At 37.8% G+C, this 17,044-nt stretch overlaps 1 protein-coding gene across 1 annotated transcript in view; it reads right to left on the reverse strand.

The window, feature by feature from the left end:
- LOC147342474 (glycerophosphodiester phosphodiesterase 6-like) overlaps positions 1–17,044 on the reverse strand; it is a 114,873-nt gene that overhangs the window by 10,550 nt on the left and 87,279 nt on the right. The window contains exons 13-15 of the mRNA XM_086385724.1: positions 13,996–14,143; positions 1,520–1,602; positions 673–725 (exon numbers count right to left, since the gene is read on the reverse strand). Coding sequence (XP_086241850.1) covers positions 673–725; positions 1,520–1,602; positions 13,996–14,143 — 284 coding nt within the window. The remainder of the gene's footprint in view (positions 1–672; positions 726–1,519; positions 1,603–13,995; positions 14,144–17,044) is intronic.

The following is a 17,044-nucleotide window of genomic DNA, read 5'->3' on the forward strand; positions in this document are numbered from 1 at the left end:
TGTTCTTGCCTGGAGAATCCCAGGGACGGGGGAGCCTGGTGGGCTGCCGTCTCTGGGGTCGCACAGAGTCAGACACGACTGAAGCGACTTAGCAGCAGCAGCAGCAGACTCTAGTCCAGCATTCCAGGATCTTGGCAATTTTCTCCTTCCACCTTCCAACATACATCACAACTGAAGCCACATAAAGCACATTCAGCCCTGAGGAGCATGTCAGCTTCTCTGTCCTGGAACTAGATGGCTGAACCAAAGATGTTAACTGCTGCTATACCTTTTCCTGCTTCCTCACTGCTCTCTGGACCAGAGCCTCTGTTCTAGAGACACCCTCCATATATAAAGCTTTCAGGTACTTCAGTCTCACACTGCCTGGCACAAAGTCAGTATTCTATAACTGTGTGATGAATGAATATATGACAAAGCAAGCAAATATACAACCATGTTCAAAATCTTCCAAGGAGTCTCATTGCTTAGAGGATAAAGTCCACAATATATTGTGATGTCGAGGGCCTCACAGAGTCTGTGCACAGCCTGTTTTTTGCCCAGCTTCTCAGTGGTTCCCACCCTGTAACTTTAGACTCCTTCAACTCTTGTCAGAAATATTAAGGGCAAGCCCTGCCTCATGGAGGCAATGGGGAGGAATGAAGAGATTAGAGGGGGCTAGGCCTCTGACTTTACCTGTGTAACTGGTGATACCCTGGCGAATTTTTTCACTCTGGCTCTCTCTCCACCTAGAAGGAAGCAGAGTGTCCATGAGCCTTGCAGACCTCTTCCAAAGCAACAGTAACACAGGTAGTGGCCAGAAAAGAACATTACCAGTAAAATGGTACCTTGGGCAGAGGGTATGAAGTTTCCTCTTTTAAAGGATAACTCAAATGAGGAAACAATGGGCATGATGAGATCTAAAGACCACGCTTTCTTCTAGCTAAAATTCTTCGACCAAATGTTCCCTCTCCCATCCTGAACCTTACGATCTTGATGCATTTTTCCCTTCAAGAATTCTCAAATGTCATTTGATTGGGCAGATAAAAAAGACTATGGTCTGGAAAGGGGCAATGATTTTCCCAGGGTCACCCAGCAACCACAGAAAAAGCCAGGGCTAAAACCCTGGCTTCCTGGAGTGTGAGCTTGCTCTTTACACAGCACCCTGCTTTGTCCCATTCTGTGGAAGGTGGGACACTTCTTCTGAACAACCTTCAACTCTTGTCCTCTTCCAACTGATCCACAAGGGATATATAGTCAAAAAAAAAAAAAAAAAAAAAGCTTTGATTAAGCTTTAGTGAAAGTCCTTATCCTTAGAATATGGTCTCACATTGAGGAGGTAGAAGGGGTGTGTGGAGCTGCAGGCAGTATGAGAAGAAACAGGAGGTTTGGAAGATAAAACCTTTAAAACCCTGTCTCCCTGAGGATTTGTCACATGGGATTATGGGAAGAGTGTAACTTTTTTCATAAATTTCACAAGGTACAAAACCATTTATGTCTTATTTTGGGAAAAAATTATACAAAATTACAAATGTATACTTACCAATGAAAACGAAATATGGAAACAATGAAAACTGCAGAAAGAATATCCATGAAAATCCACAAGAACAGGTAGAAATTTGGTGTCTGCAAAACAGAAAACAGTTTTAGGCATTTGCAGTTGGAGAACATTGTAGATCATGTGGATCAAGTCCCTTGTTTGAGCAGGAATGGAGAGGGGGCAGAGCAGGGAGAGGAACCTTGATTGCCGGGATTGAAGTCAAACACAGAGAATACCTGCTGCTAACCTAACATGTAATCCCCGCTTTACATGTGTTGAGGGCTCTACAAGGGCTAAAACACTTCACACACCTCATTTCCCTGGACCCTCAACAGAGGTCTGAGGGAGTCGCAGAGATGTCACAGAGCAAGTCTTCTCTGGACCCAGGACTACAGCCCAAGTTCCTTGGCTTCCAGTGCTCTATGTGTTCACGGCACAGCTTCCCAAACCTGGCCGTGCATCCAAATCTACCTGAGCCGCAGCCTTTTGTAAGACAGCTTCCTGGGCCTCATTAGCGACTCAGGAATCAGAATTTCTGCATCTTTAACAAGCTCCCAGAAACAAGCTACCAGTCTGTGAACCAGCATTTAGGAATCATTCTTCTAAATCATGCTTCAAATAAAAATGTTGAAATTATCATTCTTAACTAGCATGCCCACTTCTCTAGGCTTCTTGCCTACATCACCCATTTCACAGCTCCATTATCTAGGTTCTAGTGAATAAATTTTTTAATTCCCTGGCTTGATCCTTCCTTTCTACCTTCATTTTTCCACCTCCAATACTACTTGATGGTACTAGGTCTGGCATTTTTATCTTTCTTATGTCAATTCCATCCTAATTCAAGGTCTTTGCTTGGTCTGATTAATAATGGTACAAGAACAACAACAATAATACGAATGATCAAGTTAATGATGAGAACAACAATTAATATTAATGAGCATTTACAGGAGCTAAGGTAGTATTCTATGCATGTGAGGTATATTTTCACAGCTAATTCTCACAACGGATCTACTAGGCAGGCATAATAAAATCTCTTAACCAACTTCTACTAAGCCAAGGCTCCTAACCCCCAGTAGGCAACTGACTGACTGAGGCCTTGGCCTGCTGCATGCTGCCCACCAGATCAGCTGTACAGTCACTAAGAATCAGTTGTTCTTACAATCCATATGACTTAGAACACCTGTACTTGTTATAAATGTACAGTGTAATTATTGTTGTTGTTTTAGTTGCTACGTCATGTCTGATTCTTTTGTAACCCCATGTAGTGCAGCCCCCCAGGCTCCTCCATCCTTGGGATTTCCCAGGAAACAATACTGGAGTTGCCTTTTCCAGTACTGGAACTGGAGTTGCCATTTCCTTCTCCAGGAAATCTTCCCAATCCAGGGATTCAACTTGTGTCTTCTGCATTGGCAGGCAGATTCTTTACCACTGAACCACCTGGGAAGGAGTTTAATTAATGTTATATGAAATCTGTATGATCAGAGTTTAAAAAGTACAACATTTTCCAAAAAATAAAAAAGTCAATGCTTTGAAAAACTCGATGATGACAGAAGAGGTTTTTAAAAAATAAACTGAGGGGTGCGAGGATTATAAAAATCTGAAGATTCCTCATTCTCCAAATGAACTGAAGTTCTTGTACATCAAGGAAACTAAACTTAGAAGTCACAGCTGGTGCACTGGGAAGCACATACAAGTGACAAAATACAAAATTCAGTCAGCTGAATGCTCTCAAAAGAAAGACTTTGAGGCTATGTCAAAAGGTGAATGATCTAGTTTCATTTCTTTTTAACATGATGGTGTCCAGTTTTCCAAGCCTCATTTATTGAAGAAATTGTCTTTTCTCCATTGTATAGTCTTACCTCCTTTGTCATCAATTAATTGGCCACAGGTGCATGGATTTATTTCTGGGCTTTATATCCTGTCCCATTTATCTATAATTCTATCCTTGTGCCACTACCATACTGTTTTGATGACTGTAGCTTTTTAATATAGGCCAAAGTCAGGGATCCTGATCCTTCCAGCTCCATTTTTCTTTCTCAATATTGCTTGGCTATTCAAGATACTTTTTGTATCCATAAAAATTTTAAGATTTTCTGTTCTAGTTCTGTGAAAAATGTCATTGATAATTTGATAGGGATTGCACTCAATCTGTAGATTGCCTTAGGTAGTATAGCTGTTGCAGCGATATCGATTCTTTCAATCCATGAACATGGCATATCTTTCTAACCATTTGTGTCTTCAATTTTGTAACCTGCAACTTTACCAGATTCATTGATGAGCTCTAGTGGTTTTCTGGAAGCATCTTTAGGATTTTCTATGTATATATCATGTCAGTCACAAACAATGACAGTTTAGGTTCTTCAAGTCTGGATTCCCTTTATTTCTTTTTCTTCTCTGATTGCCATAGGTAGGACTTCCAAAAACTATGCTGAATAAAAGTGATGAGAATGGATATCCTTGTCTTGTTCCTAACCTTAAAGGAAATGTTTTCAGTTTCTCACTGTTGATTTATGATGTTATTTGTAGGTTTGTCAAATATTGCCCTTATTTTGTTGAAGTATGTTCTCTCTATGCCCATTTTCTGGAAAGTTTTTATCATAAATAGGTGCTGAATTTGGTCCAAAGTTTTTCTGTATCTATTGAGATTATCATATGGTTTTTATTTTTCAATTTGTTGATGTGGTATATTACCCTGATTGATTTGTAGGTATTGATAAATTCCTACATCCCTGGGATAAATCCCACTGGATAATGGTGTATGATCCTTTTAATGTGTTGTTGGATTCAGTTTGGTAGTATTATGTTGAGGACTTTTGTGTCTATGTTCATCAGTGATACTGGCCTGTAATTTTCTTCTTTTGTGGTATCTTTGGTTTTAGTATGAGGGTGATGGTGGCCTCATAGAATGAGTTAGGGAGTTTTCGTTCTTTTGCCAATTTTTTTTTGGAATAGTTTCAGAACATGTGGTAAATCTTCTCTAAATGCTTAGTAGAATTCGCCTGTTAGGAGCATTTAATCACAGTTTCAGTTTCAGTGCTTGTGATTGGTTCAGATCAGTTCAGTCGCTCAGTCATGTCCGACTCTTTGCGACCCCATGAATTGCAGTATGCCAGGCCTCCCTGTCCATCACCAACTCCCGGAGTTCACCCAAACTCATGTCCATCGAGTCGGTGATGCTATCCACCATCTCATCCTCTGTCGGCCCCTTCTCCTCCTGCCCCCAATCCCTCCCAGCATCAGAGTCTTTTCTAATGAGTCAATTCTTCACATGAGGTGGCCAAAGTATTGGGGTTTCAGCTTTAGTATCATTCCTTCCAAAGAACACCCAGGACTGATCTCCTTCAGAATGGACTGGCTGGATCTCCTTGCAGTCCAAGGGACTCTCAAGAGTCTTCTCCAACACCACAGTTCAAAAGCATCAATTCTTCAGCGTTCAGCTTTCTTCACAGTCCAACTCTCACATCCATACATGACCACAGGAAAAACCATAGCTTGACTAGACGGACCTTTGTTGGCAAAGTAATGTCTCTGCTTTTGAATATGCTATCTAGGTTGGTCATAACTTTCCTTCCAAGGAGTAAGTATCTTTTAACTTCATGGCTGCAGTCACCATCTGCAGTGATTTTGGAGCCCCAAAAAATAAAGTCTGACACCATTTCCACTATTTCCCCATCTATTTCCCATGAAGTGATGGGACCGGATGCCATGATCTTCATTTTCTCAACGTTGAGCTTTAAGCCAACTTTTTCACTCTCCTCTTTCACGTTCATCAAGAGGCTTTTTAGTTCCTCTTCACTTTCTGCCATTAGTATGGTGTCATCTGCATATCTGAGGTTATTGATATTTCTCCCGGCAATCTTGATTCCAGCTTGTGCTTCATACAACCTAGCTTTTCTCATGATGTACTCTTCATATAAGTTAAATAAGCAGGGTGACAATATACAGCCTTGATGTACTCCTTTTCCTATTTGGAATCAGTCTGTTGTTCCATGTCCAGTTATAACTGTTGCTTCCTGATTTGCATATAGGTTTCTCAAGAGGCAGGGCAGGTGGTCTGGTATTCCCATTTCTTTCAGAATTTTCCACAGTTTATTGTGATCCACACAGTCAAAGGCTTTGGCATAGTCAATAAAGCAGAAACAGATGTTTTTCTGGAACTCTCTTGCTTTTTCCATGATCCAGCAGATGTTGGCAATTTGATCTCTGGTTCCTCTGCCTTTTCTAAATCCAGCTTGAACATCTGGAAGTTCACGGTTCATGTATTACTGAAGTCTGGCTTGGAGAATTTTGAGCATTACTTTAGAGTGTGAGATGAGTGCAATTGTGCAGTAGTTTAACCATTCTTTGGCATTGCCTTTCTTTGTGATTGGTATGTTCATATTTTCTACTTCTTCCTGGTTCAGTCTTGAGAGATCATACCTTGCTAAGAATCTGTCCATTTCTTTCAGGTTGTCCAATTTATTGGCACGCAGTTGCCTATGTTAGTCTCTTATGATCCTTTGTATTTCTTTGGTGTTAGTTGTAACTTCTACGTTTTCATTTCTAATTTTATTGATTGTGCCCCCTCCCCTTTTGCTTGATGAATCTGGGTAAAGGTTTACCAATTTTTATCTTTTAAAAAGAAAAACAGCTTGTATTTTTCATTGATTGCTCCTATCATTTTCTTCATCTCTTTATCATTTATTTCTGCTCTGATCTTATGATTTGTTTCCTTCAGCTAACTCCGGGTTTTCTTTGTTCCTCTTTCTCTACTTGCTTTAGATGTAATGTTAATTTATTTGTCAGTTTTCTTGTTTCCTGAGGTAAGTTTGTATTGCTATGAACTTGCCTCTTAGAACTGCTTTTGCTATGTCACATAGGTTTTGGATCATTGTATTTTCATTTTCATTTGTCTCTAGGTATCTTTTTACCTCTTTCACTTCTTCAGTGATCTATTGGTTGTTTAGTAACATATTGTTTAGCCTCCACGTGTTTTTGGTTTTTTACATTTTTTCCCCTTGTAGTTGATTTCTAGTATCATAGTATTGTGATCAGAAAAGATAGTTGATATAACTTCAATATTCTTGAGCATCTTTTCATGTGTTTGTTAGCCATCTGTATGTCTTCTTTGGAGAAATGTCTATTTAGATCTTTGGCCCATTTTTTGATTGGGTCATTTATTTTTCTGGAGTTGAGCTGTAGGAGTTGCTTGTATATTTTTGAGATTAGTTGTTTGTCAGTTGCTTCATTTGCTATGATTTTCTCCTATTTTGAAGGCTGTCTTTTCACCTTGCTTATAGTTTCCTTTGTTGTCCAGAAGCTTTTAAGTTTAATTAGGTCCCATTTGTTTATTTTTGCTTTTATTTCCAATATTCTGGGAGGTGGGTCATAGAGGATCCTGCTGTGATGTATGTCAGAGAGTGTTTTGCCTATGTTCTCCTCTAGGAGTTTTATAGTTTCTGGTCTTACGTTGAGATCTTTAATCCATTTTGAGTTTATTTTTGTATATGGTGTTAGAAAGTGTTCTAGTTTCATTCTTTTACAAGTGGTTGACCAGATTTCCCAGCACCACTTGTTAAAGAGATTGTCTTTAATCCATTGTATATTCTTGCCTCCTTTGTCAAAGTTAAGGTGTCCATATGTGCGTGGATTTATCTCTGGGCTTTCTATTTTGTTCCATTGATCTATATTTCTGTCTTTGTGCCAGTACCATACTGTCTTGATAACTGTGGCTTTGTAGTAGAGCCTGAAGTCAGGTAGGTTGATTCCTCCAGTTCCATTTTTCTTTCTCAAGATCGCTTTGGCTATTCGAGGTTTTTTGTATTTCCATACAAATTGTGAAATTATTTGTTCTAGCTCTGTGAAGAATACTGTTGGTAGCTTGATAGGGATTGCATTGAATCTATAAATTGCTTTGGGTAGTATACTCATTTTCACTATATTGATTCTTCCAATCCATGAACATGGTATATTTCTCCATCTATTAGTGTCCTCTTTGATTTCTTTCACCAGTGTTTTATAGTTTTCTATATATAGGTCTTTAGTTTCTTTAGGTAGATATATTCCTAAGTATTTTATTCTTTTCGTTGCTATGGTGAATGGAATTGTTTCCTTAATTTCTCTTTCTGTTTTCTCATTATTAGTGTATAGGAATGCAAGGGATTTCTGTGTGTTGATTTTATATCCTGCAACTTTACTATAATCATTGATTAGTTCTAGTAATTTTCTGGTGGAGTCTTTAGGGTTTTCTATGTAAAGGATCATGTCATCTGCAAACAGTGAGAGTTTTACTTCTTCTTTTCCAATTTGCATTCCTTTTATTTCTATTTCTGCTCTGATTGCTGTGGCCAAAACTTCCAAAACTATGTTGAATAGTAATGGTGAAAGTGGGCACCCTTGTCTTGTTCCTGACTTTAGAGGAAATGCTTTCAATTTTTCACCATTGAGGATAATGTTTGCTGTGGGTTTGTCATATATAGCTTTTATTATGTTGAGGTATGTTCCTTCTATTCCTGCTTTCTGGAGAGTTTTTATCATAAATGGGTGTTGAATTTTGTCAAAGGCTTTCTCTGCATCTATTGAGATAATCATATGATTTTTGTTTTTCAATTTGTTAATGTGGTGTATTACATTGATTTGCGGATATTAAAGAATCCTTGCATCCCTGGGATAAAGCCCACTTGGTCATGGTGTATGATCTTTTTAATGTATTGTTGGATTCTGATTGCTAGAATTTTGTTTAGGATTTTTGCATCTATATTCATCAGTGATATTGGTCTGTAGTTTTCTTTTTTTGTGGGATCTTTGCCAGGTTTTGGTATTAGGGTGATGGTGGCCTCATAGAATGAGTTTGGAAGTTTACCTTCCTCTGCAATTTTCTGGAAGAGTTTGAGCAGGATAGGTGTCAGCTCTTCTCTAAATTTTTGGTAGAATTCAGCTGTGAAGCCGTCTGGACCTGGGCTTTTGTTTGCTGGAAGATTTCTGATTACAGTTTCAATTTCCGTGCTTGTGATGGGTCTGTTAAGGTTTTCTATTTCTTCCTGGTCGAGTTTTGGAAAGTTGTACTTTTCTAAGAATTTGTCCATTTTTTCAACGTTGTCCATTTTATTGGCATATAATTGTTGATAGTAGTCTCTTATGATCCTTTGTATTTCTGTGTTGTCTGTTGTGATCTCTCCATTTTCGTTTCTAATTTTATTGATTTGATTTTTCTCCCTTTGTTTCTTGATGAGTCTGGCTAATAGTTTATCAATTTTATTTATCCTTTCAAAGAACCAGCTTTTGGCTTTGTTGATTTTTGCTATGGTCTCTTTTGTTTCTTTTGCATTTATTTCTGCTCTAATTTTTAAGATTTCTTTCCTTCTACTAACCCTGGGGTTCTTCATTTCTTCCTTTTCTAGTTCCTTTAGGTGTAGAGTTAGGTTATTTATTTGACTTTTTTCTTGTTTCTTGAGGTGTGCCTGTATTGCTATGAACTTTCCCCTTAGGACTGCTTTTACTGTGTCCCACAGGTTTTGGGTTGTTGTGTTTTCATTTTCATTCGTTTCTATGCAAATTTTGATTTCTTTTTTGATTTCTTCTGTGATTTGTTGGTTATTCAGCAGGGTGTTGTTCATCCTCCATATGTTGGAATTTTTAATAGTTTTTCTCCTGTAATTGAGATCTAATCTTACTGCATTGTGGTCAGAAAAGATGCTTGGAATGATTTCTATTTTTTTGAATTTACCAAGGCTAGCTTTATGGCCCAGGATGTGATCTATCCTGGAGAAGGTTCCATGTGCGCTTGAGAAAAAGGTGAAATTCATTGTTTTGGGATGAAATGTCCTCCAGGACAATATTAAACGCTACAACATTCGAATCATAGGGGTTCCAGAAGAAGAAGACAAAAAGAAAGACCATGAGAAAATACTTGAGGAGATAATAGTTGAAAACTTCCCTAAACTGGGGAAGGAAATAATCACCCAAGTCCAAGAAACCCAGAGAATCCCAAACAGGATAAACCCAAGACGAAACACCCCAAGACACATATTAATCAAATTAACAAAGATCAAACACAAAGAACAAATATTAAAAGCAGCAAGGGAAAAACAACAAATAACACACAAGGGAATTCCCATAAGGATAACAGCTTATCTTTCAATAAAAACTCTCCAAGCCAGGAGGGAATGGCAAGACATACTTAAAATGATGAAAGAAAATAACCTACAGCCCAGATTATTGTACCCAGCAAGGATCTCATTCAAGTATGAAGGAGAAATCAAAAGCTTCTCAGACAAGCAAAAGCTGAGAGAATTCTGCACCACCAAACCAGCTCTCCAACAAATACTAAAGGATATTCTCTAGACAGGAAACACAAAAATGGTGTATAAATTCGAACCGCAAACAATAAAGTAAATGGCAATGGGATCATACTTATCAGTAATTACCTTAAACGTAAATGGGTTGAATGCCCCAACCAAAAGACAAAGACTGGCTGAATGGATACAAAAACAAGACCCCTACATATGTTGTCTACAGGAGACCCACCTCAAAACAGGGGACACATACAGACTGAAAGTGAAGGCCTGGAAAAAGATTTTCCATGCAAATAGGGACCAAAAGAAAGCAGGAGTAGCAATACTCATATCAGATAAAATAGACTTTAAAACAAAGGCTGTGAAAAGAGACAAAGAAGGTCACTACATAATGATCAAAGGATCAATCCAAGAAGAAGATATAACAATTATAAATATATATGCACCCAACACGGGAGCACCACAGTATGTAAGACAAATGCTAACAAGTATGAAAGGAGAAATTAACAACAACACAATAATAGTGGGAGACTTTAATACCCCACTCACACCTATGGATAGATCAACTAAACAGAAAATTAACAAGGAAACACAAACTTTAAACGATACAATAGACCAGTTAGACCTAATTGATATCTATAGGACATTTCATCCCATAACTTCAATATTCTTAAATTTACCAAGACTCACTTTGTGGCCCAGCATACAGTCAATCCTGGAGAATGTTCCATGTGCACTTAAGGACAATGTGCAATGTGTTACAGTGGGATGGAATGCTCTATAAATATTAGTTAATATCTGGTCTAATGTGTAATTTAAGGCTTGTGTTTCCTTATCAATTTTTCTGTCTGGAAGATCAGCCCACTGGTGTAAGTGAAATATTAAAGTCTCCCCCCACTATTATTGTGTTCCTGTCAATTTCTCACTTTATGATTGTTATCATTTGCCCTATGTATTAAGGTGCTTATATTTGGGTGCATATATATTTAAAATTGTTATACCTTCTTCTTGGATTGTTCTTTGAATGTTATGTAGTGTCATTCTTTGTCCCTTATAACAGTCTCTATTTTATAAAGTCTATTGTGTCTGATATGAGTGTTGCTACTCCAATTTTCTTTTGAGTTCCATTTACATGGAATATCTTTTTCATCCCTTCACTTTCAGTTTATATATATCCCTGGGTCTGAAGTGGGTTTCATATAAACATCATACATATGGGTCTTATTTTAGTATCCATTCAGCCAGTGTGTGTCTTTTGATAGGAGTATTTAATCCATTTACATTTAAGGTGATTATGGATATGTATTTTCCTATTACAATTTTCTTAATCGTTTTGGGTTTGTTTTTACAGGTCTTTTTACTTCTTTCTTTCTCCTGTGATTTAATGACTAACTTTAGTATTGTGTTTGGATTCTTTTTCTCTTTTGTGTGTGTGTATGTACTGTAGATTTTTGGCTTGTGGTAACCATGGGGTTTTGACATAGCAGTCTATATATAAACAAGATTGTTTTAAGGTCTTTTAATTTCACACACATTTCCAATATCCTCCATTTGTGCTTTCCACACAATTGATGGTTTTTATGTCCTATTTTGGTGCACAGATGATTTCCTATCTTTACTTTATGTTTGGCTTTACCAGTGAGTCTCTCCATTTGTAATTTCTTCTGTCTCTATTTTTGCTTTTTCATTTCTGCTTAGAGAAGTTCCTTTAGTACTTGTTGCAATTCTGGTCTGCTGGTGCTGAATTCTCTTAGCTTTTGCTTTTCTATAAAGCTTTTTTCTCCAATGAATCTGGATGAGAGTCCTACAGGGTAGAGTGTTGCATGCTTTCCTCTAAGAGTTTTAAAGTATCTGGTCTTACGTCTTTAATCCATTCTGAGTTTGTTTTTGTGGTAGATTGTTTATAAAAATGGCCACATTATTTGATTCAAAATGCAGGCCTATATGAAACATGACTGCACTGTCACTTTCCATTAAGAGGTAAAGTCTGTTTTTCCCCCTGACCCACCTTGGATCTGAACTTAACCATGTGATTTTCTTTGGCCAATGGTACATTTACAAACATCACACTGGGACATCCTTAAGAAAGCATGTGCACTGGTGCTTGACCTCTCTTGCTGCTGGAAATCCAGTGCCAGCAGGTGAACATGCACAAGCTGGCCTCCTTGAGGATGAGTGACCAAATGAAGAAACCACGGTCATCCCAGGTAAGAACCTAGACATGTAGATGAGGCCATCCTAGAACACCTAGTCCAGTCAAGCTGTCTCAGGCTGGAGAAACAACTCAGCCATCATATGGAATGTGACAGACAAATATTTGTTAATTTTAAGCCACTAAATATTAGGTATGCTTTTTAAACATAATAAAATGTAATAGACTATATATAACTTATTTCATGATGTCCTGTTCTAACTTTTTCAACAAACAGACCATTAAGCAGACCCATGTGTGTTGGATAAAACTGCTTCTATTGTACTAGTTTTATCTTCAATTTACAAATAAACAATCTGAGGCCCAGCACATTAGATAACATTTCCAAGAGTTAACACAATAAGTGGTAGAGCCGAGATCTGAATCTGCGTATTCTGCCCCAGAGTATGGGCTGCTTAGGAAAGCTTTTGGGGTGCTGGTCCCACATCCTTGACCAAAGTTACCTTCAGTCCTTTAAACGTCCTTCTTTCAGAAAGAAGTTATTTACTTACATCCTTTTACACTCTTTGATTTTGAAACACATGAATTTATTATAAATTTAAATATTATCAATCCAAGTATTGAAGTAAAAAGTTTTATTTAATATATCTGAAGGGACAATTTTGAGCCATTACTGATTCAGGGGATAGGATTATGAAGGGTGCACTGCTTTCTAATTTACATTTTTGTAATAACTGAATTTTATATAATGAACAAGTTTACACTGAAGTTTTAAAAATCAAAAACATTAGAAAAGTATACAGTACATACAAGAAGAGGGATAATATGCGGAAAGACAAGTGAAGAGGCTTCACTTGTGCAAAGGACCTGCCATCCTAGGTTTCCTTGAGGATCATCTGTAGAAACCTCCCCAAGCTGCCAATAAAGAAGGGGCAGGCAATTTTACACTGCCACCAGGGGGCCTCAATGAAATACCAGCCCTACAAGACTGCCCTTTGCCCTAACTACCTTGCACCTGCTCCTGACCCTGAACAAGTCAGAAAAATAAGGGGGCCAGTAAGGCAGGAAGTATGGAGAAGGCAACCAAAAATATTCAGTCTTCTCATTTAGGTTTCTCTACCTAAAGCTTTAATTTTCAAGGCAGTTTAGAGTTTGAGTTATTATTCTGAACTACACATTTTGATCCTGAATTGAGGCTTTTTGGTGACTAAACAGTTGAAAGATTATCTAAGAATAACTAGAAAAACTATGGGATCTGAGAGAAATCTCATTCAGGGTAAGGAAAAGCCTAGCTCATAGAGCAGTTTAAACAGTCAGAAAAGAGAAATTAAACTGTTTTCGGTTGTTGCCTATTGTGTCTGATGCAGTCATCCTATTTACACACTGATAAGAAAAATGGGCTCTGTAGCAGTATTGGTTAGCTGAGGTTAGCAGTAATTGGTTAGCTGAGGTTCCCTTCATAGATAATAAGTGATGGGATTCAGCTAGAAGTGTAACTCAGGTGTTTGGGTCCCCATGCCTCTGATCATAAGCAGAAGCAGGACAGAAGGGGAAATCAAGCTAGGTGATGGACACTCACACTTCTCAAAAGCATTTTGGTCAGGACCCAGAGTTCTCACTTTGGAATTCAAGTACACTTGAATTCCCACACCTCAGGCCACTGTCACTGTTGCTCTGCCTGCAGGTGGGGATGCAGTATCAACACACTGGAGTCAGACATTGTGAATCCTGCATCATGTGAAGCTTCAAACTTCAGATTCCCGTGCATTACTCCTAGTGGCTAGCTCAGAGGGTTGAATTACAGAATCCAAGAAAGGCACATTGTGGGGATTCAATAAACAGCCAATTATTTATACCAACAGTGATTTCTCCCTGAGAATAACAGAAGGATCTGGGTGAGAGAAGGAACAATGCCATATCTCCAATGTCACATATTGTTTCTGCTCTTAAGTAGCTGCCCTGGGGACTGCACAGTGGGCAATGTAGGGGTAAGGTGGGGGAGAGAGACTCCTATTGTATCAATCTAGGAAGAATAATCTGAACAACCAGCTCACCATGAAGTAGTAAGGGTGATTCATCTCATTCAGGACTTCAATGTTGTCTGTGGTCACGGAGTGAATACTGTGGCACCAGACCAATGAGAACAGCCAAGGTTCATTGACGATGTATAAGTTGATGCTGATGTTAGCTGCTTTATATTCTCTGGGAAGAAAAGGAACCCATGGGAGATTTAGATTTAGTCTTATTTCTATCATCTAAAAGGTAAACAGCCACAATATTTGTGAAAGACTGCAGCTTAAATCACCAGAATTAGTTGGGCATGGGACAACTTATGACATGACACGTAGAATGAGCTCATGTTACAGTGAGACACAGAACTGCATTTAATACCTTTCCTCCTCAATCAACGGTAGTATGCATGTCCTAAGGGGAAAAGAAAGAAAGGAAGAAAAGAGGAAGGAAGGAAGGAAGTGGGCTACAGAGTGAAGAAAAGATGGAGGAAAAAATGGGAGGAAGGAAAGCCCTACTAGAATTAGCCAATTTCCATGGTATAAATATTCCTATGTATGAGTGCGTGCTAAGTCACTTCAGTTGTGTCTGACTCTTTGCAACCCTACGGACTGGAGCCCACCAGGCTCCTCTGTCCATGGGATTCTCCAGGCAAGAATAATGAAGTTTCCATGCCCTCCTCCAAGAGATCTTCCCAACCCAGGGATTGAACCCGCGCCTCTTACGTCCCCTGCACTGGTAGGCTGGATTTTTACCACTAGTACCAGCTGGGAAGCCTTAGCCCAATTTCAACCACCACTGTTAAAACAGGTTTGCAAACCTCTTTGGCTCCAGTGAGCTGGGATGAGTGAGCTCCACATACTACTGTGAAGCAAATATATTTACTTCCTTCAGAGAATCTACCACTCTCTACTCTACCTGCTTTCCTATCCAGTCTTCTTTACTTGACTGTAAGCATATTAAAGCAGAGATTCTGTCTTATTCATTTCCATATATTCAGTACCTGCTTCATAAATAGTTAACTGAATGAATAAATAAATGAATACCTATCTGGTAAATACTTACATTTCAATTTTTTTTATTTAAATTTATTTATTTTAATTAGAGGCTAATTACTTTACAATATTGTATTGGTTTTGCCATACATCAACATGAATCCACCATGGGTGTACACATGTTCCCAATCCTGAACCCCCCCTCCCACGTCCCTCCCCATACCATCCCTCTGGGAATTTTTTAAAGAATTTTCAAAAGCACTGAGAGAAATGGAACCCAAATTTCCCTGTGCACTAAATGTCAGATATGCACACAGTATCTATAGATATGGAAAGAAAATAAGTAGAAGACCATCTAGTAATTCTAATTAAGTTGTCATCTTCAGAGACAACTTCTCACAAAATATACCATATAAATCCCTTCAAAACTTTTTGTTTTAACCCTGAGATGGCACAGTATATTGGAAACAGCTCTGTAGAAGCCTGGTGTGAGTGCAGTTTTGTCATATACTAGCTTGGCAGGTTCTTAGGCTCAGTGTATAAATTGTAAGATAAAAAATCATACTACTACATTTGCAGGAGTGCTTGCAATTAGTTACCTAGTATGTTAGAATTATATCTAAGACAATTCTACAGATCACCTAAAAGACTTTTTAATAGAAATAAGGAAATAGTAATAAAAACCCACTTTTCAAAACTTTTTGAAACCAATACAAAAAACCATTCCATTTCTATATAGAAATTGAAACAATACAATAAACAATTACTCCAAAGAAAAGTAAATACTTAGGTACTAACTTAGCAAAACCTGTAAGCCATAAACTACAAAGAACTGATGAAAATCATCAAAGACGATTTAAAAAGTGAAGAGACATATGTGTTTATAAATCAGAAGACTCAACATTGTAAAGATGTCAATTCTCACAGTGATCTGCAAGCTTAATGCAATTCCTATGAAAATACCAGAAAGGATTTTTGGACAATTAGCCCAGCTGATTCTGAAATGCATATAGTAAGGCACAGCCCAAAAGTAACTAAAATGATACTAAAAAAGAATAAAGTGAGAAAGAATCACTCTACCCAATATTAAGGCTATTTAGCTACAGTAATCAAAATACTGTGGCCTTAGAAAAGAAATAGAGATTAATGGAACATAATTTAAAATCACAAAGAGTTGGACACAACTGAGCAACTGAACAACAATTTAAAAGTCATAAACAGACCCACACAAACATGTCAAAATGATCATTGTTAAAGGCGCAAAATTAAATCAATGAAATAAAAGGTTTTTTTTTCAACAAATGGTACTAGAGCAATTGTATAGGCAAAGGCAAAACAAACAAACAAACAAAAAACTTTGACCCACACCACATAATTCATATAAAAATTGACTAAAGATGGATCACAGAGTTAAGTACACAATGTAAAACCATAAAACTTTTGGGGAAAAAAAAACAGAAATCTTTGAGATCTAAGGGTTAGACAAAGAGCTCTTAGACTTGACATTAAAAGCATGACTCAAACCATCCATAAAAGAGAAAATTGAAAAGGTAAGCCTAATCAAAATGTTAAAACTTTTGCTTTGTGGAAGACTGTTAAGGAGATGGTACACTCCTGAAACAGATTGGGACAAAATATTTGCAAACCAAATATCCAACAAAGAACTATACTCACACAAAGACCTCTCAAAATTTAACAATAAAAAATCAAGCAGTTCAGTTAAAAATGGTATGATAAGACATTTCTCTGAAGAGGATAGACCATGGCAACTTAGCACATGAGAAGATGTTCAATATCATTACTCACCAGGGAATGAAAATTAAAACCACAATGAGATACCACTACACACATAACAGAATGACTACGTTTAAAAATAAATCACAATGCCCTAAACTAGCAAGGATGGAGAACCTCTGGATCATCATACATTGCTGGTGGGAACATAAAATGGTATAGGCCCTCTGAACATGTTTGGCAGTTTCTCATAAACTATGTAAAACTTATAAAGTTCCTTATAAAACTTGTCAAACTATCATACCCAAGGAGTTGCATTCTTGGGCATTTATCCCACAGAGGTAACAACTTATATTCACAGCAG

This window comes from Bos grunniens, chromosome 29 (assembly GCF_055505025.1).
Source record: "Bos grunniens cultivar Pamir isolate PY7600 chromosome 29, Bosgru_T2T1.0, whole genome shotgun sequence".
NCBI classification, from domain to species: domain Eukaryota; kingdom Metazoa; phylum Chordata; class Mammalia; order Artiodactyla; family Bovidae; genus Bos; species Bos grunniens.